The sequence below is a fragment of the Podarcis liolepis genome, assembly GCF_965112155.1.
Source record: "Podarcis liolepis genome assembly, chromosome: 15".
NCBI classification, from domain to species: domain Eukaryota; kingdom Metazoa; phylum Chordata; class Lepidosauria; order Squamata; family Lacertidae; genus Podarcis; species Podarcis liolepis.
The window spans coordinates 886,894-907,707 of NC_139566.1; the positions used below are offsets into that span (position 1 = coordinate 886,894).

The 20,814-nt window shown below is 52.5% G+C and overlaps 1 protein-coding gene across 5 annotated transcripts in view; it reads right to left on the reverse strand.

The window, feature by feature from the left end:
- Positions 1 to 3,334: 3,334 nt before the first annotated feature.
- Positions 3,335 to 20,814, reverse strand: part of ARHGEF11 (Rho guanine nucleotide exchange factor 11) — a 73,962-nt gene continuing 56,482 nt past the window's right edge. For 3 of the 5 annotated variants that reach the window (XM_083476923.1, XM_083476925.1, XM_083476926.1), the window contains 9 exons: positions 20,704 to 20,791; positions 19,519 to 19,626; positions 18,620 to 18,699; positions 17,497 to 17,739; positions 16,120 to 16,497; positions 13,789 to 13,863; positions 11,470 to 11,765; positions 10,556 to 10,748; positions 3,335 to 4,855 (listed from right to left, as the gene is read on the reverse strand). In XM_083476923.1, the coding sequence (XP_083333049.1) occupies positions 4,809 to 4,855; positions 10,556 to 10,748; positions 11,470 to 11,765; positions 13,789 to 13,863; positions 16,120 to 16,497; positions 17,497 to 17,739; positions 18,620 to 18,699; positions 19,519 to 19,626; positions 20,704 to 20,791 (1,508 nt within the window). In that variant the 3' untranslated portion in view covers positions 3,335 to 4,808. The remainder of the gene's footprint in view (positions 4,856 to 10,555; positions 10,749 to 11,469; positions 11,766 to 13,788; positions 13,864 to 16,119; positions 16,498 to 17,496; positions 17,740 to 18,619; positions 18,700 to 19,518; positions 19,627 to 20,703; positions 20,792 to 20,814) is intronic. The other 2 variants (XM_083476924.1, XM_083476927.1) reach the window with 2 other exon arrangements.

Genomic DNA, 20,814 nt, shown 5'->3' on the forward strand with positions numbered 1-20,814 from the left:
TTCCCGCCAGGGTGGTACCTATTTATCTACTTGCACTTTAACATACTTTTGAACTGCTAGGTTGGCAGGAGCAGGGACCGAGCAACGGGAGCTCACCCTGTCATGGGGATTCAAACCGCCAACCTTCTGACTGGCAAGCCCTAGGCACAATGGTTTAACCCACAGCGCCACCAGCAGCTAATAAAAGTTTGGGTTCCCTTTTGTTGGGGGCTTCCATCTTGTTCCACCTGGTGGCAGGTGGGAGTCCTGTCGCGACAGTCTTCAGTAAAGACCAAGCCGACTGGCTGCTGTTTTGCTCTGGTCTTCCTGGCTGGTGTCCTTGTTTTTTGTCCAAGGGAGCCCTCAGATTTCTCCGTTAACAAGCCAAAGATGATTATAATGGGAAGGAATCGTAGTTTGGAAGGGACTCCCAAGGGTCATCTAGTCCAACCAGCTGCAAGTGCAGGGGGTCGCCGCTGAAGGATCCGCTTGGGCCGAGAAAGGCGCCCGCTGGAGGCACCCGGAAGGAGGGATCCATGTCTCCCCATGTCTGCAAGGCGGGGAAAAGGGGGAGTCTGGATGCAAAACACGCTTGTTTGCAGGAAAGCCTCAGCTGGGAGAGGAGGGTCAAAAAACCCCAGGACACCCTTGAACCCAGGGCTGCTCCCTTCCCTTCCCTTTCCTCTAAGGAGCTCAGATCAAAATGAGCAGATATCAGCAAAGGTTGCTAGGTTCCTAGCGGGGGCAATCAGAATAAGGGCCACTGACTCCTGATTCAGGACTTTAAATTGTGCTCTTATATCAAATTTCCTGCGTATACTGTATATGGCCATTGGCTATTGCGAATGAAGTTCAGATAGATAGATAATTTATTACGGTCAGAGACCAGCTTATGAAACACACTTGGGGGTTTTATCTTATCTCAGGCAGATCACATCTTGTTTGCATCGTGTTTGCCAGTGTGCATGATGCTTCTCCCTTCCAACACTCATGGAGCAACCGTCCTGCGCAACTGGCCAGAGGAGCAGCACCTCCTCTGAAATTATTCTTCTCATCTTCCTCTAAGGAGCTCAGGGAAGTTGTGGTGGTTGCATTAGATCAGGCATGTCCAAAGTCTGTTTCAGGGCCCTAATCCAGCCCACCAGTCGGTTGAATCCAGCCCCTGTGGCAGTTTATTTCCCGGGGTAAAATCCTAAAAAAGAGGTCAACTTTGGTCGGCCCCCATGGCCCTTCACTTCATCACAGCTGGCCCTCTGAAAAAATTTGGACGCCACTGCTTAGATATTCCCACCTGGGACACCTTCCTCCTCCTTTGCCCAAGGTGTCTTCATCACCATCTTCCATCTTCATCAGCTCAGGGGGGAGAAGAGGGACTCCCCCCCCGCCTTTGGGCACCCAGAGCTGCGTGTTTTTAGGGACACCCCCTCCGCCGCTGAAAGTCGCTTCCAAAGTGTTCAAACTCCTGGTGGGACGATGGAAGGAATCACGACGGAAAACCCATTTTGTTGCTGTTCCTTTTCGGCGCCCCACGACCCGCCTCGCCAAGAGAGCCCCCTGGAAGACTGCTTTGGCAATGGCCGGCCCACCCTGCAGGGGTGGCGGGGGGGGGCTTGGGAGAACAGGCCAGGGTGCTGCCAAGGCTTGGTTGCCACGGCAACTGCGGCCCACTACTCAGGCCAAAGCCCGAGGCCAGTTTTGGGGGGGCTGCCCCGGGTCTCCTAAGCAGCTGAGCCGAAGAGGGGACTGTCACCTGCTCCCCCCCCCAAAAAAAAGTGGGCACGGAGCTCCCAGACCCCCCTCCTCAAATCCGTCCCCTCCAGGGAGACCCTCTCACTTCATCCCTTACAGCGGTTCTCAACCTGTGGGTCCCCAGATGGACTACAACTCCCATCATCCCTGAGCTCTGGCCTTGCTAGCTATAATATAATAATAATAATAATTTATTATTTTTACCCCGCCCATCTGGCTGGGTTTCCCCAGGCACTCTGGGCGGCTTCCAACAAAGACCAAAAATACACTAAAATGTCATACGTTAAAAGCTTCCCTAAACAGGGCTGCCTTCAACCCACCTTGGAAGAATGGCAGATGCAACTAATAGACTATATGGAGATGGCGGAAATGACTGGCAGAATCCGAGATCAGGGAGAAGAGTTGGTGGAAGAAGATTGGAGGAAATTTAAAACTTATTTGCAGAAATATTTTTGAATGCTGATGACATTGAAATGAATTGCAGGGGTTCTAGCAACAAGGTAAAATGTAAGATTGGATCAATAATAGATAAACTAATAGGACATAAATTTGCTGAACCAATTCTTAAAAGGGATACAAAAATGGGAGACGTGAGGAATTCAGGAAAATAAGTTAACTAAAGATGAGAAATTAAGAAAGAGGGAATTTTTGGTTTTTATATATATATGTGTGTGTTTTTTTTCTTTTTTCGTGTTCAATGTTCGTATTTTTGTATTTTGTAATCTTGTATCTTTTTTGTCTTTGTATTTTTCTAAACTTTTCTACTGATAAACCTAATAAAATATTAAAAAAATAAATAAATAAACTGGGCTGCCTTCAGATGTCTTCTAAAAGTTTGGTAGTTATTTTTCTCTTTGACATCTGATGGGAGGGCGTTCCACAGGGCGGGTGCCACCACCAAGAAGGCCCTCTGCCTGGTTCCCTGCAACTTGGCTTCTCGCAATGAGGGAACTGCCAGAAGGCCCTCGGAGCTGGACCTCAATGTCCAGGCAGAACGATGGAAGTGGAGATGCTCCTTCAGGTATACCGGACTGAGGCCATTTAGAGCTTTAAAGGTCAGCACCAACACTTTGAATTGTGCTCGGAAAGTTAGGTGTGATGTGAGTTGTAGTTCAACAACATCTACTGGTTGAGAAAGGCTGCAAGTTATGACTCTTCATAATAGTCCACTACACCCACTTTAAGCCCCCCCCCCCAGTTAGGGACCCCACTCCCACCTCCCATATCCTGCAGTCCGAACCTCAGTTGCCCAACATACATTTCCGGCCCCCACCCTCTCACTGCAGTCCCATTGCACCCCCAACCCTCTCCCCATTCAAGCCAGGTCTGCCCCCCACCCTCATTATCAGGGGTATTCCCTCCCCTCAAGCAGATGCCCACCGAAAGACCCCCCCAAAAAACAGGGGTCCCTCCCTGGCGCTCCACCCCCACCAGAACAACCCCTATAAAGCTCCCTCTCTCTTAAGGGCCTTATATCGCTTGTCCCCCCCCCCCCACTTCACACTTGGAGCCAAAGGCATCGGATGGGGGGGTCTGTTTCTGTCCTTTCAGCCCTTCGAGTTTCCTCTGCTCCATTTTTGGTGAAAGTAAAAAATCCGCACAGACGGGAGGTCAAATAATATTTTACTTTCCCCCCCACTTTTCTTAAAAAACAAAAAAACAAAAACCACAAACCTTTACCATCGGAAGGAAGAAAATAAAATTGGCTTTTAGCGGATTGAACAGCAAACAGTCTGGCATCTTATTTTTTTTTAAACATATATATATATATCTATATATATATCTATATATAATCTTCTATGCCTCATCCGCCTGTTTCAGCAAGCGGGGGGGGGGTTGCGAGGGACTTGCAGCTGGAGCCAGGGAGGCCCCCCCAGGAATCTGCACGGCCCGGCCAGGCTGGTTGGGGGGTGGCAAGCCTGAGAACCAAGAGGGGCCGCCTGCCCTCTGCTCCAGCCCAAACGCCGCCTGCACCGTGGCAAAGTCAGAGCGGCCGCGGGAGGAAAGGGCGACTGGGGAGGGGGGCAGATTGTCGTAGCACCAGCAGGCGCCCCCTCCCCAAATAAAACAGCAGGAGGACCCTAATTGCAAGACAGGCGGCCGGCCTGGGCACCCCCACAGCCCAGCCCTTGCCCACCTCTCGCCAAGCGAGTGCCAGCACGGAAGACAGCGGTGCTTGTGGGGCACGGGGCAGCCATTCTGCCCCGAGAGGGTTTGGGGTGGGGGGCGCAGGGGGGGGTGGCCATTGCCTGCCTGATCCCTTTGGGCTGCTGCTGCTGTCGCTGTCACGCCCTGAGAGTTGCAGTGGTCTTTGCTGCCCCCCCCACCCAGTCTGGGCTACGGGGGTCGTGGGCCTTTCCGATCTTCTAGATATCCATCAGGGTATGGAGGCATATCTTTTAAAAGAAACCAACAACTTTCTCATATATTTACAGTAACTCAATGCATATACATACATATTTATATCAAATAAGGTCTGGAAGCAGCTGGGAAATCTCTCCGGTGGGGGGGCGGGGGTCTTCCTCACCGTGGAGAGAAAAACAAAAATAAACAAAATGGAAAAAAGTGCAATTATACAGAATATATTTCCAGCTTTCATGTACATTGGAAAAGCCAGTCTGTGGGGCGCATATGCAGGTGTGCATATGTACACGATTGATTCAGCGGTTGGGGGGGGGGAGCAAATGGAAGCTACCCCCTACCCCAAATGGAAGAGACATGCAGGCAGAGAGAGAGAGAGAAGCGGGGGCTCTCTCCACCTTAAGCCCCCCCCCAAAAAAAACACCCTCCGGGAGCTTGGCTGTCCCTCCTGGGAAGCCCCTGATGGGGAGAACTCCACAGATATTCTTTTTTTCCAGGGTTCAGATTAATCCAGCACGTGCTTCCCAGGGATTCCAGTTTTCCTTCTGCTCCATCGCAGGTCTTGCCGCTTCTCACGCTGGCCGCTACAGGACCCCCGCCCCCTCCTCAGTTCAACCCAGAGACCCCCAAAGTGGGCAGGGAAGAGGAGGGGGCGGCGATCTGCCCGTGAGCGAGTCCGCCTGCTGCCTTCAGTCCGTCCAGTTGCAAAATGCCCCTTCCTAAAGGGTCACCTCCTGGGGGCTGTCTTCAGAAAGGGAGATCTGGCCTGGAAAGGAGAGGGGGGCACTATAATAGGAACAACAACAACAACAATAATTTGTACCCCGCCCATCTGGCTGGGTTTCCCCAGCCACTCTGGGCGGCTTCCAACGAAGATTAAAAATACATCAAAATGTCACACATTAAAAACTTCCCTGAACAGGGCTGCCTTCAGATGTTTTCTAAATGTCAGGTACAGTGGTACCTCGGGTTAAGTACTTAATTCGTTCCGGAGGTCCGTTCTTAACCTGAGGCACCACTTTAGCTAATGGGGCCTCCCGCTGCTGCCATGTGATTTCTGTTCTCATCCTGAAGGAAAATTCTTAACCCAAGGTACTTGTTATGTAGTGTAGTTTCACCCTGGGCCAACAGGGGGATACTGTATATAGTTTTCACTCAGGTCTGTAGATAGTTTTCACTCAGGTCCGCGGCAGTTATTTTAGGCGGGAACTCTGGGCTGTTGTGGTTACAATGTTGACAGCCGGCTCCCTATAAATACAGGCCGGCTGAGCTGTTCGCTGTCAGTTCTACTCCAGCTTACCAGAATAAAGAGCTACTTGAAGAAATCGCTGTGCCGGCTGCTATGTCAACCCACGACTTAACACTGGCGACGAGGGTGGGATGGATGGACATCAGAGCACAGCCAGATGCGGCCAGCCTCTGAACTGAGCTGAATCACTGAGCTGAATCACAGAGCGAAATCACTGAGCGAAATCACTGGGCAGAACCAATTCAGAGCTGACTGTTCTGGCTAGAGCACTGTGTTCCATCCATCGGCCTTCACGCCGGCATCGGAATCATGGCTTCACTTGTGCCTCTACCGCCGTTTGCGCCAGCCTCTGAATCATGGGACTCCTACCTCGCTCGGTTCGACTGCTACCTCCAAGCCAACGAGCTGACAGCAGTATCAAAGGATCGGAAGCGGGGCCTATTCCTCAGCCTCTGTGGGCCTGAGGTGTTTGAGACGGCCCGAGCGTTGGTTGCGCCTGAAGCAGTCCAGGCAACACCATGGGACACGATCCAAGAGAAGCTCCGCAACCACTACGCACCAAAGCCGTCCAAGATTGCTGCCCGCCATGCGTTCTACCACCGGAACCAGGCAGAGGGGGAGTCAATCAACAACTACACCACCGCCCTGCGACAGGCTGCAATGCACTGCGAGTTCCGAGACTTAGACGATGCCCTGATGGATCGAATCGTCTGCGGGGTCCGGGACATCCATCTGCAACGGCGCCTCCTAGCCAAGCCAGACCTCACGCTACAGAAAGCCATTGAGGAGGCTGTGGCCTCAGAAGCTGCTGAACGCTCCGCCCAGGAGATCCGCAAGTCCAGCAGCCCGCGTCTTGCTAGGGAGCCAGTTCCGGTGCATCATGAAGAGGCCAGCAGTGAGGAGGCATCCTCCAGTGAAAACGATGATGTGCACCAGACAAAGCGGGAGCGCAGGAAGTTCCAACAGAAGTCCAAGGGCCAACCGGAATGTGCTGGCTGCGGAGGCAACCATTCCCGTGCCAAGTGTCGATTCAGAGACGCCATCTGTAGGAAGTGTTCCAGAAGGGGCCACATCGCTAAGGTCTGCCGATCGGCTCCGTCTGACACCCCCCCTTCATCGACTCGCAAGTCCAAGTCTTCACTCCAGTCTGCCAAGGAAAGTTGTTTCGCTCTCACCAACTGCCGCTGCCCGTCTGGAACCACGATTGGCCAAACCGACTCGACTACGCGACGCAAGCTGAACGTCACGGTGCTCATTGAAGGAGCTCCATGTGACATGGAGATCGACACCGGGTCTGCCCTGTCCATCGTGTCATGGAGCACCATCAAAAGACTGGTACCCAGAGTGTCCAAAAGGCAACTCGACTCTCACCGCGTACACCTGAGAGACTACCAGGGAAACGACATTCCCGTGGTAGGCGTTGGCCGGTTCCGGATCGCCTTCAAGGATTTTTCGGGCCTGCTCCGGTTGGTGGTGGTCGAAGGTCAGCGGCCAAGCCTCCTAGGGCTAGACTGGGTTGATGCCCTCGGCCTGGAAGTCACCGGCATCAACTGCATCTCTAACGCAGAGTCTGAGGGTCTGGTCAAAGACTTTGCCGAGGTTTTTGACGGCACCTTGGGCCAATATACAGGTACGCCCATCTCCTTTAGCCTTGATCCACAAGTCGCCCCCATCAAGCTAAAGCCACGCCGGGTTCCCTTTGCTCTCAAGGCTAAGGTGGACGAACAACTGGACAAACTGATCGCCCAAGGAGTTTTGGAGCCGGTTGACCACGCAAAGTGGGAAACCCCCATCGTCACGCCTGTCAAGCCAGATGGGTCGGTGAGAATCTGCGCTGACTACAAGTGCACGATCAACAAGGCACTTCAGCAGCATGCTTATCCGGTTCCTGTTGTCCAACACCTGCTGCATTCCCTGGGTGAGGGTAAGGTCTTCGCTAAGCTGGACCTTGCCCAAGCCTATCAACAACTGCCAGTCGATGATGCCACTGCTGAAGCCCAGACGATCGTCACCCACCGGGGGGCATTCCGTTGCCGCCGGTTGCAGTTCGGGGTGAGTGTGGCTCCTGGCATCTTCCAAAGCCTTATGGAGCGTCTCCTGCAAGGGCTTCCGGGCGTGGTACCATATTTTGATGACGTCTTGGTGTCTGCAGACTCACACCAGCAGCTGTTCGAGCGCCTCCGTGCCGTGCTGACCAGGTTCCAGGAGGCCGGGCTCAAGGTAAAGAGGGAGAAGTGCCAGATCGCCGTTTCACAGGTAGAGTTCCTGGGCTATCTTATCGATGCCTCCGGTCTTCATCCAACCACATCCAAGATCCGCGCTATCCAGCAGGCCCCCACCCCAAAGAACAAAACGGAGTTGCAGGCATTCCTGGGGCTGCTGAACTTTTATAACATGTTCCTGCCCCACAAAGCCACAGTGGCTGAGCCTCTTCACCGACTCCTTAGCACTAAGACGCCTTGGGCCTGGGGTCATCGGGAGACGGCGGCCTTCAACGCGGTCAAGGCTCTCCTTTCTTCAGACAGTGTGCTGGTACAGTACAGTGAATCCAGGCCGCTGGTTCTTGCCTGCGACGCCTCACCTTTTGGCATCGGTGCTGTCCTTAGTCACCGTTTTCCAGATGGAAGAGAAGCACCACTCGCCTACTTTTCCAGGACACTATCTCCGACGGAACGGAATTACAGCCAGCTCGACAAGGAGGCATTGGCACTTGTGGCTGGAGTGAAGAGGTTCCATGAATACCTCTATGGCAGGACTTTTGACCTCATCACTGACCACAAGCCACTCCTGGGCCTCCTCGCCGGTGATCGTCCAACTCCACCGGTCCTCTCACCACGCATGCTGCGATGGACTGTTTTCCTAGCTGCCTACCACTACCGGCTCATCCATCGCCCGGGAAAATCGATGGGCCATGCCGACGCCCTCAGCCGTTGCCCTCTTCCAGCATTTGTGGAAGACCCGGCTCCAGCTTCATCGCTCCTTCTGATTGAGGATCTTCCGGCAGCGCCTGTATCGGCTGCCACTGTGGCCTCCGCATCTGCCCAGGATCGCACCATCAGCCGGGTGCTCAACTGGGTGTGGAGGGGGTGGCCACAAGGGCCTTTTGCATCGGAGTTCCAGCCCTTCGCAACCAGACAACATGAACTCTCAGCTCATCGCGGCTGTCTGCTGTGGGGAGACCGCGTCGTGATTCCCCAGGGACTCCGTCAGCGCGTCCTGGAGGCTCTGCACGTTGGCCACCCGGGAATTGTCAAAATGAAGGCGTTGGCTCGGTGTTACGTCTGGTGGCCTAATATGGACGATGCCATCACTGCCTGGGTGTCCGCCTGTCAAGCGTGCCAGGAGTCGAGGCCTGCACCACCGGCAGCTAAGGGACACACCTGGGAGACGCCAAAGACACCCTGGTCGAGGGTGCACATCGATCTGGCTGGTCCCTTTCACGGCCGGACCTTTATGGTAGTGGTGGACGCCTATTCCAAATGGCTGGAGGTCGCCCTGATGCCCTCCACCACTACCGAAGCTGTCATCCGGGTGCTGCGAGGCCTGTTTGCAACGCATGGGTGTCCTGATGTCCTTGTCTCTGACAACGGACCGCAGTTCACGTCAGGCACGTTTGAGCGGTATCTTTTGGGACTGGGCATCCGCCATGCCCTAACGGCACCCTTTCATCCATCCAGCAACGGGCAAGCGGAAAGAATGGTGCGCTCGACAAAAGAGGCACTGGCGCGCCTGGACCGGGGAGACTGGCATGAGCGGGTCGCCGAATACTTGTTCGTGCAACACATCACCCCTCATGCGGCCACAGGGAGGAGTCCTGCTGAACTGCTTATGGGCCGCCGCCTCAGGTCACCGCTTGACCGGCTACACCCAGACTTTGCCGTGGCTGAACCCCCAGGCTGTGCCAACGCACCACGGTCATTTGTCCCAGGAAACCGGGTCTTTGCCCGGAACTATGTGGGGGACATCCCTTGGGTGCCAGCCACAGTAGTGGGAGTCACTGGACCTCGCTCGTACCAGGTGGCACTCGAAGACGGGCGTTTGTGGCGACGGCACATAGACCAGCTTAGGCGCAGGGTTGGGGACTTGGACACTACCGAGGTGCCCCCAACTGCGCTTGCGGCTCCAGAAGAGACACGTACAGATGGCGAGGCCCCACCTACACCTTCCTCGCAAACTGCCAGCGTGGAGCCGAACCAAGCCGTTTCAGAACAGACTCAGACCACTCCACTTGCGGAGGCTCCACCCACAGCAGCGGATCCAGGGGAGTTGGTTCCAACGCCACCTAGGGTCGCACCACAGCCTCAGCGAGAACTGTGTGGCCCTCCGGACTTGGCTACCAGTCCCCGGCGGTCTGGCAGAGTTTCCAAGCGCCCAACGTATTTAAAGGACTATGTTGTTGGACAGGTATCACTGTTGGTCTAAGTATGGGAAATGTAACCGATATGCTTTTGTGCTTATTTGAACCATTACGCGTAGTGCTGTATATAAGGAAACCATTACGATTGTAACTAACACCTTATCTCGGTGGGGAGGGGTGTTATGTAGTGTAGTTTCACCCTGGGCCAACAGGGGGATACTGTATATAGTTTTCACTCAGGTCTGTAGATAGTTTTCACTCAGGTCCGCGGCAGTTATTTTAGGCGGGAACTCTGGGCTGTGGTGGTTACAATGTTGACAGCCGGCTGCCTATAAATACAGGCCGGCTGAGCTGTTCTCAGTCAGTTCTATTCCAGCTTACCACAATAAAGAGCTACTTGAAGAAATCGCTGTGCCGGCTGCTATGTCAACCCACGACTTAACAGTACTATTTCTGGGTTAGCGGAGTCTGTAAGCTGAAGCGTATGTAACCCGAGGTACCACTGTAGTTGTTTATCTCTTTGACATCTGATGGGAGGGCGTTCCACAGGGCGGGCGCCACCACCAAGAAGGCCCTCTGCTTGGTTCCCTGTAGCTTGGCTTCTCGCAATGAGGGAACCGCCAGAAGGCCCTTGGTGCTGGACCTCAGTGTCTGGGCAGAACAATGGGGGTGGAGACGCTCCTTCAGGTCTACTGGGCCTTTGAGGCTGTTTAGGGCTTTCAAGGTCAGCACCAACACTTTGAAGAGCCGCCAAGCATAGCAGGAGTATCTCCCCCTCAGGCGGAGAGGGGTCGGGGAGCCTGCAGGTGGAGAGACGTGTCCGCAGCAAAAGAGGAGGGGGCAAACAGGGGGCTTCTTACCCAACGCAGCTGCTGCCTCCGCCGGAGATTGTGGGTAGGGCAAAAGGTCCTCATCGCTGGCTCTGGAGACTCGGCGGCTGCCCGGCGGCGGTTGGCTCAGATCCGGCGGCACACAGCCCACCGGCGTGGAACTGTCTGTGGTAGAGCCGCCACTCAAGGATTGTAGCAGCTCCTGGTGCGCCTTCTCAACATCCTAAAGGTAAAGGGACCCCTGACCATGAGGTCCAGTCGTGGCCGACTCTGGGGTTGTGGCGCTCTTCTCGCTTTACTGGCCGAGGGAGCCAGTGTACAGCTTCCAGGTCATGTGGCCAGGATGACTAAGCCACTTCTGGCGAACCAGAGCAGCGCACGGAAACGCCGTTTACCTTCCCGCCGGAGTGGTACCTATTTATCTACTTGCACTTTGATGTGCTTTCGAACTGCTAGGTTGGCAGGAGCAGGGACCGAGAAACGGGAGCTCACCCCGTCACGGGGATTCGAACCGCCGACCTTCTGATCAGCAAGTCCTAGGCTCTGTGGTTTAACCCACAGCGCCACCCGCGTCCCTTCAACATCCTACAAGACCCCAAACAGAGAGAGGGGAAGGGGCCATTAGGGATGCCTGAGAAGAGGGGCCACTGGGCTTATTCGATTACGTCTTCCACGTCTTTCCCCCCATTAGGTCCTCAGCTGGGGCGGGTGGGGGCTCTTTTTCAGTCCAAGGGCGACATGACTGGCAAGGCTGGAGACCCCCCTCTGTGCCCGCTTTGAATCTCTCCCCGTCCCAAGGCACACAGCATTCATTCTCCCAGCCCATTTCAACCCATTGCCCTGCCTCTCACAACAGAGGCCACATGCAGGTGGCTGAAAGCTTTCCTGCTGGTGACAGAGCACCAAGGGTTTCCTTCTTGCCCCCCAAGCCGCCCCCCACTCACCTTTAACCTGGTGAGCTTCAGGGAGAGCTGCTCTATCGTCTGGAAGATGACGTCCACGTCCCGGACCACTTGGCTGGAGGGGGAGAGATCTGGGGCGGCTGGCGGGCCTTCCAAGTGGCCAAGCCAGCCTGCTGCCGGGCTCTCCTTGGCACGATGCCACCTGTGGGGCGGCCTGGCAGCAGGAGGGGAGCTCTTTGGTGGGCTGGAAGGATGGGCAGGCTCCATGGGGCTGGGGCTCCTGGCGTCCGGCGGGCATTCCTCGGGACCTGCCGGCAAGCTCACGTAGAAGTAGTTCCCTGGGGGCAGGAGACGGAGGGGAGCGTTCGTTGGAGGGAGACGTGGAGGCGCAGAGCAGACAGGGGAAGGGAAGAAAGGAGAGGGGGTGCCCACACTGGGGAAGAGCCACCATGGAGGACAGGCAGAGAATACCTGCTTTGCATGCGGAAGGTCCCAGGTTCGAGCCCTGGTAGTACAGGTGAAACTCGAAACATCAGAATATCGTGGAAAAGTTCCTTTCTTTCACGAATTCAACTTCAAAGGTGAAATAATATATGAGACAGACTCGTGACATGCAAAGCGAGATATGTCAAGCCCTGATTTGTTCTACAGGTGAAACTTGAAACATTAGAATATCGTGGAAAAGTTCCTTTATTTCCGTAATTCACCTTGAAAGGTGAAACTAATATATGAGACAGACTCGTGACATGCAAAGTGAGATATGTCAAGCCCTGATTTGTTATCATTGCGATGATCAGCTTATGAAAACCCCAAATTAACAATCTCAGAAAATTAGAATATTCAAGGAAATCAGCAAAACAAGGATTGCAAATTGAGGAAGATTGGACCTCTGAGAAGTAGAAGCAGATCTCGCTTTGCATGTCATGAGTCGATCTCATATATTAGTTTCACCTTTTAAGTTGAATTACTGAAATAAACGAACTTTTCCACGATATTCTAATTTTTCGAGTTTCACCTGTAACTCCGAGTAAGTCCGGGAAAGAGTCCCTGCCTGAACCCCTGGAGAAACACGCGGTTCATGTGATCCAGTAGCCTGACTCAGTGTAAGGCAGCTTCCTGTTTAAATCACCCCCTCTGGACTGAAATCTTACATTTGTTTTAGAGAAGGGGCTGCCACAATCTGAGTCGGAAGGGGACCTGCTTGGAGTGCAGAAGGTCCCTGGCCAACATCTCCAGGAAGAGTTGCAGGCCGTCTCAGTTCTGAAACCCTGGGGAGCCGCTGCTGCCAGCCAGTGTAGGCAACACTGAGGTAGATGGACCCCACAGGTGTGCCTTGGCCAAGAATCGCTTCCCTCCCCATCCCATCCCACGGAGAGAAGCAAAGGCCAGCAGGAAGAAGGTTGAAGGACCTTCCACACACCAGCCCAGCCCCAGGGCCTGTGTCTGACCTTGGAGGGATAGAGGGGGGGGGAGGCTGCATTTGCAGAAATGGGGCTGGGGGGGAGGACAGAGGGTGGAATTGGGTTGGGGGGCTTAGTGCAATCTGCCTTTGGAAGGATATAAAAGAAGTGGAAAATAGCTATGATGTTCTGCTGCTTTTGGCGCACGCAAAGTTGTGACACGCAAATACTGAAGGAACGAAGGCGTCAGTTCAATACTGGTAGTACAAGGAAAGGGGATCCTGTCAGGCAGGGATTCATGGGGGGAGTTTGGAGTGTTGTTGGCAAGTGAGGATTGGCTGGCAGTATGAACGTTGAGTGATGGGCGCCAGTTGGGAGTAGACCTGAAGGAGCGTCTCCATCCCCTTCACTCTGCCCGGACACTGAGGTCCAGCTCCGAGGGTCTTCTGGCGGTTCCCTCACTGCGAGAAGTGAGGTTACAGGGAGCCAGGCAGAGGGCCTTCTCGGTGGTGGCGCCCGCCCTGTGGAACGCCCACCCGTCAAAGAGAAAAACAACTACCAGACTTTTAGAAGACATCTGAAGGCAGCCCTGTTCAGGGAAGTTTTTAATGTGTGACATTTTGATGTATTTTTAATTTCTGTTGGAAGCCGCCAAGAGTGGCTGGGGAAACCCAGCCAGATGGGTGGGGTACAAATAAATTATTATTATTATTATTATTATTATTATTATTATTATTATTATTATTACAGTTGCAGCCGGGTGTTCAGCGAGAGAGAGAGAGAGAGAGAGAGAGAGAGAGAGTGCACTTGTCTGGCCAGACTGCGGTCCCACAGGAGGGTGAGCAGGGCCTCCCTGCACATTGCGGCCACCCCCCGGGACACACGTGCTGTCCCCAGGACACCCCTTCCATCTCCCCAAGCCCTTCCCGTCACCAGGCAGGGGAAGAAAGACATTCTTTACCATCCGCATGAGTCGCGCCACCAGCCTGGCTGCCGTCTGTCAAAGGCAAAGCACCGTTAGTTCCCTCCACCTCTGCTGTGCAAGGAGACACCGGGGGGGGAGAGGGGGGGAGGGAGGAGAGAAGCGTGATCAAAACCTTGAATCACAGGAAGTGCCCATCACCCAACAGAGAACACCCAGGAGGAAGTGCCCAGATGGGAGGGCCGGGGGAATAAGAGAAACCTGGGAGTCAAGCGCATGCAGGTTAAAGCTGAGAGAGGTCTGAGCAAGAGCGAGCTGCACCCAGGAAGGAGAGGAGAAAGGAGGCCACGATCCGCAGGCCCCATCACCCTCTTGCGGCGTCTTCCGGCACGCTTGCAGGTTCCAGAGCAGGTGGGTTGGTTAGTCTGCAGCCTCTGAGGCTCCTGGCAGATGGATTCCCCCTTGTCTTCACTCATAAAATGCCCAGGAACTCCCTGGCTGTCTGAGATGGCACAAGCCGCCTCCGTCCTCCAAGCAATCCTAACGGGCCAGGAGCTGGCGCAAGGGACAGCCTGGCAGCTCAGTGCCATGCTTGGCCCTGTTCTTCACAGTCACAAATATTCACCCAGGACCTCGTTGCAGGAATTTATGTATAGGTTGGGGGGGGTTGCCCCTCCAGCAGATCTCATGGACATGCAGCCCACTACCAGAATCAGCACAATCCCTTTTGTGACTTTTGTGACTTGTCCCCACAAAACACTTCATCACAGTTTCTTCCTATCTGGTCAAAGGGCCTTTGCTGCACAATACCAAATGTAAGAATTCACTGATAAATGTATCTAGAATCCTAGAGTTGGAAGAGACCACAAGGGCCATCGAGTCCAACCCCCTGCCAAGCAGGAAACACCATCAGAGCACTCCTGACATATGGTTGTCAAGCCTCTGCTTAAAGACCTCCAAAGTAGGAGACTCCACCACACTCCTTGGCAGCAAATTCCACTGTCCAACAGCTCTTACTGTCAGGAAGTTCTTCCTAATGTTTAGGTGGAATCTTCTTTCTTGTAGTTTGGATCCATTGCTCCGTGTACGCTTGTCTGGAGCAGCAGAAAACAACCTTTCTCCCTCCTCTATGTGACATCCTTTTATATATTTGAACATGGCTATCATATCACCCCTTAACCTCCTCTTCTCCAGGCTAAACATGCCCAGCTCCCTTAGCCGTTCCTCATAAGGCATCGTTTCCAGGCCTTTGACCATTTTGGTTGCCCTCCTCTGGACACGTTCCAGTTTGTCAGTGTCCTTCTTGAATTGTGGTGCCCAGAACTGGACACAGTACTCCAGGTGAGGTCTGACCAGAGCAGAATACAGTGGCACTATTACTTCCCTTGATCTAGATGCTACGCTCCTATTGATGCAGCCCAGAATTGCATTGGCTTTTTTAGCTGCCGCGTCACACTGTTGGCTCATGTCAAGTTTGTGGTCAACCAAGACTCCTAGATCCTTTTCACATGTACTGCTCTCAAGCCAGGTGTCACCCATCTTGTATTTGTGCCTCTCATTTTTTTTGCCCAAGTGCAATACTTTACATTTCTCCCTGTTAAAGTTCATCTTGTTTGTTTTGGCCCAGTTCTCTAATCTGTCAAGGTCGTTTTGAAGTGGGATCCTGTCCTCTGGGGTGTTAGCCACCCCTCCCAGTTTGGTGTCATCTGCAAATTTGATAAGGACTGACTGATCTCTGTACTGACTCACTGGGAAAACTTCAGAAATTCATATAGACACGTGAGCTCAGCTACTCAGCGTGAGTGATAATCCCTGGCATCCTGATACCTGAGTGCCAGACAGGTAGCCATTCCAGAAATAACAAACCCAGATGAAGGCAAAGGGTGGGATGAACTTGGCTGGGAAACAGGGAAATGTAAAGATCTCTTTTGTCACACTTGATGGGTGTTTGGTGGAGGGCAAGGGGAACCATGGGGCAGGGTCCAGGATGCTCAGATTACGGCCACCAGACCTCCCCTTTCCTGATGTAACTGTGATGTAGTTTGGGGGGGTGTAACATGGGGATGAGCAGCTAATAAAAGTTTGGGCGCTCTTTTGTATGGGGCTTCCATCTTGTTCCACCTGGTGGCAGGTGGGAGTCCTGTCGCGACAGTCTTCAATCAAGACCAAGCCGACTGGCTGCTGTTTTGCTCTGAGATTCCTGGCTGGTGTCCTTGTTTTTTGTCCAAGGGAGCCCTCAGATTTCTCCGTTAACAACCTGCATCAGCTCTACCCCTGGCAGGGGAAACTCAGGGAGGACACCCCCACCCCTCCCGCCAACCTCTTTGCCAGACACACACACACACCCCGGGGCAGGAGTCACAGATGTACCTTTCCGCACCACTTTGTAGCTGCTGCCGCTGCCCTGTCCTTCACCTTCTGCAGCAGCCCCTTGGCCGGAGGAGGGGTCTGTCGTCCTCTCGTCTCCATGAGGCTCTGTCCCTTCCCCTTCCTCGGTGCTTTGGGGGCCTCCGGCCTCCGGCCCAGCACTGCCCCCCTCTGGATCCGCTGCTGAAGATTCGGGGAGCTCCACGGCTGCGCTGCTCTCCCCAGACGGCTCCTCCTGGCTGCCCGAATCCTGACTGGCCAGCGCAGAGTCCCAAGGCTGGCCGGCCCCGACCACCGAAGGGGTGGGGGTCAGGTCCTCCTCAGGGTCAGCGTCCCGGCAGGGGAGGAAGCTGCGCAGGAGGAGATGGCGCAGGGTCTCGACTGCAAAGGGAAAGAGAAGGGAGGCTTGTCGTTTAAATCCCACAGGTGGGCTGAAGCCGGCCTCTCCTTGGACCAGAGAGGGGGCCTTCATCTTCTGCCACTATTTTCAAGGACCCTTTCTTTCTTTCTTTCTTTCTTTCTTTCTTTCTTTCTTTCTTTCTTTCTTTCTTTCTTTCTTAATAATTTTTATTGAATGATTTTATGTTACAAAAAACATTACAACCATACTATCACAAAATATAATTAAGAAAAATTTCATACATCAATATTTTGTTTGTTATTTGTTATTTACCGTCTTATTTCCTCCCAAACATTCCATACAACACACACACACACACACACACAATAATGAAAATAAATATTTTCCCCCTTTTGTCTTACAAAATCTTTTCTTCAATTTTGACTTCTTGTCAAGTCCCTTTGCATATGTTTTATCTTACAACTGAATGTACACAAAACAAAAAACATTTCTGTATAAATTTTCCAATACATTCAGAAAACATAATAAATCCTTAACTGTTATCCACCTCCTTTTACTTCCTTTGTCACTTGAATGCTAGCACAGAGTCAAAACTATTATTGTATTTTTGAACGTATCTTCTATAACCATCCCATTTCCCCGCAAATTTTTGCTTTGAGTTTCCTCTGCATTCAAGGACCCTTTCAGGGCTGAGGGAAAGCAGGGTGGCCCAGGAGAGGGACAGTCGCAATGATCCTCAAGGGGAGGGTTGGCATAAAAACTAGGACCTCCCCAAAAAAGTTATTGAGCTTTTTTATTTACAAAAACTTGTCTAAGATCCAAGATGAAGCGCCGCCTTTCACAAATCCCCACCACCCCACATCAATTCCACCTTTGAAATCCAGGTACATCCAGGAAAATCCAGGTGTATGGCACGGGATGAAATCAGGCCAAAAGCTGCCCACCCTGAGCCTCTCCCCCCCCCCACCCCCAGTGCAAAGACAAGACACATAAAGGTAGAGAAGAAATCTGGCTCTCACCGTCCTGCAAGGCTGACTCTGCCAGGAACCCGGGAAAGGCAGCCTCCAGAAGCGGCTGCGACTGTTCCTCAGGCTCCTCCAGGGTCTCCTCGGGAGGAAGCTCCATCTCCCCAGTGGGGAACGGCGACAAAGCAGGGCACAGGCCTTCCTCATCCCGCTCCTTTTCCTCGCTGCCTCCGGCCTCTGGCTCTTCCGCCAGTGCAAGGGGTCTCTCCTCAGCCAGGGTGTCCGTTGGGGTATCGTCTGTATAATAAAAAATCTAAGGTCTTATATATATAATAAATGTTCACAAATGTACCAATCAAGCGCAAACATAGATATGGGGACCACATGTCTGGAGCAGCACAGGAAGACCGCCCTGAAACCATTTTTGATTCCCAAACTGACCAAATGTTTTCTCTGCCAGGAGGGAGGGCAGGAATTGGGTAATCACCATCTCAAAGGAATGGGCAGACTACCAGGAAAGGGAATCAGATAAGGCATTATCAGATAAGCCTGGCAGACAGGAGATAAACAACGCACTCAGATTTCTGCTGTAGACCGCCCTTTCTGTGATGTAGGTGTGATGTATCTGGGGGTGGTCTTGAGCTCCAGGGCGGGCAATTTAAAATGTCTATATAAGGGCTTACACACCATTGTTCTGGGTTCCTCCTCCTTTCCTGCGTGTGAGGAGAGCACCCTGTTGCAACAGTTCAATAAAGATCAGGCTTACTAGCTGCTTTGCTTCTCAATATTCTCTGCTTGGCCTCTGTTATTTTCTCCTACCAACAGGGAACCCACGTAAGGACTCTATACGGGCTCTTGGATACCCCATATGGGAATAAGGGCAGATTTTGTTTACAACATCTGCTGGGGGGAAGAGCGGGGGGAAATGGGAGAGAGAAAGGAAGCTTTGGAGCCCTGAAACAGTGCCCCCCCCATCCATGCCCCAAAGCAAAGAAGCCCATTTGTGTGTGAGAAGGAGGTTCTGGCAACCAACAGAAAATATCCCCCCCCCAAATATCTTCAATAGGGAGCAGCAGGATACTCCCAGAATGCCTTGCAACCCTGCTGGACCTCGGCTGCTGAGGCTGAGACTGCCCCTATCACCAGCTCCACCCCAGGGCAACCGCCAGCCACTCACCTGAAATGTCCTCTTCCTGGGTGGACACAGAGGTGCTTGGGGCCAGGTTGGGGGAGATGTCAGCATCCTGGAGTACTAGGCTGAAGAGGAAGGACAAAGATAATAATAATAATAATGATAATAATAATAATAAAAATAAAATAATAATAATAATAATAATAATAATAATAATAATAATAATAATATATTTATATCCCGCCCTCCCCAGCCAAAGCTGGGCTCAGAGTGGCTAACAACAATAAAAATAGCAGAGTTTACATAAAATCACAATCAATTAATTAAAATACATTCTAAAATCAATTCAGAATCAAATTAATGGCCACCATTGGGCCAGAGTTCTGTGAGGATTGCCAAAGGAGGGGGTCAGACTGTGACCTGGCCAAAGGCCTGGTGGAACAGCTCTGTCTTGCAGGCCCTGCGGAAGGATGTCAAGTCCCGCAGGGCCCTAGTCTCTTGGGACAGAGCGTTCCACCAGATCGGGGCCACGGCCGAAAAAGCCCTGGCTCTGGCTGAGGCCAGCCTAACCTCCCTGTGGCCCGGGATCTCCAAGATGTCCATAAATGCAGCAATGGGGGGTGAGGGAGGAATAGCCCATCTGCAGAAACCCCCATTTTAATATCCCAAAAGTTAGGAGTGAGGAACCAGCTCTTGATACCCTGTTGGCTGTAATTCCTAGGGCGGGTGTGTTTATTTGTGGTGGGGAAGAAGAAGATGTGGATGTTAAGAGGTACGATTGAAGGGCATATTTTGCTCATTTAAGAAAGTTCCTGCAGAGCAGGATTCGCAGACTTTTTAAAAAGAAAGCACATGCTAAGTTCATCTAACCTCAGCCTCCCTTTGCAGTTCCCTGCAAAAGGTCTCCTGCCTTGAGGAGCTGGGGGTGGGGATCCCCCCCTTACCTGGAAGGAGCCGCTGGGTGCAGGGGGAGCTCCTGGGAATGCCGCTTGGCAGGCAGCAGGGCGTTCCGGGTGGCGCTCTTCACCGCCTCTTCCAATAGTTCCATCCACCTGTCAAGTTAAGGGGGGGGGGAGAGGGGAGAAAAAGAAAGACTCTCTAAAAGCCCCCAAAGAGAACAGAGTGCCTTTGATTTGCCACACCAGACCCAAACCCAGACCCTCTCCACAGATAAATTACAGACACCATCCAGTAGCCAAACCATAGTGGCACCTCCGGATGCTGCACCCCCCTGCAATCCCTACACAGATCTGGCTGGCACAGGGCACAAAACCACAGCTCGCCCCTATACACGAAGCCAAGCCAGAGCACAACTAAGTGCAGTACAGCCATCTTCTCAGAAAAACTCTTCACAAGCTCAAGAGGTCAAGACACGAAAGCTTTAGCAACTAATCCACACTTAATGACCCACCTAAGTGGTACTCAGAATATCACTCAAGAAATCACTCAAGATATCCCTCAAGTAATTAAGGAACAAAAGAAGAAAAGGCACACTAACCTGGGAACTTCCTCTCTGCCCAGAACGTTGGAGGCTATACACCACACCCCCTCAACAGTATTTATAGGAACTCAAACACTGAGATCCTGCTCTGTTCCAGTAACAAGAAGCCGAAAGCACCAGCCTGAAGATGACGAGTGAGACCTCGTCGAAACGTCGCCTAGACACCCCAACTCTTACACGGGAAGACACCCGAAGACACCAAAACCTGCATATATATATATATATATATATATTCATATTCATCAGGATTTTGGCCCAGGGGATTCCAATGCTACTCTAAGATAACAGACAAACATCCATGTTTTAACTGAAACTACTTTTAACCACTTTTAACTGTGGTCGTTTTGAGGGAGGGGTGTTTTGTTACCGTCGAGGGGAATCTAGTTTTGTTACATTATTTACCAAAGCTCAATTAAAACTTCTTGGGGGTGGGGGGCTGGAGACAGTGTGTTAACTGTTCTGGAATGCTTTGGTTTTTGTTTTTAAATTGTCTGTTTGCCACACTGGGCTCCTTGACTCTTCCTGACTCATCCGGCTGCCCAGAGGCCAGTTAGCCTTTTAATCTCCCTGCTCCTTCCCACCCAAAGGAGACGGGGGTGCGTGGGAGAATAACAGATAAAAATATTACGTGTTCTTTTCTGAAGAGCTCGAAGCTACCAGTTCGTAGATCTGGGGTCCCAATTCAGAAGTGCAGATGATGAAGAGCGCTCGCTTATCTGTAGGGAGGAGAGAGACAAGC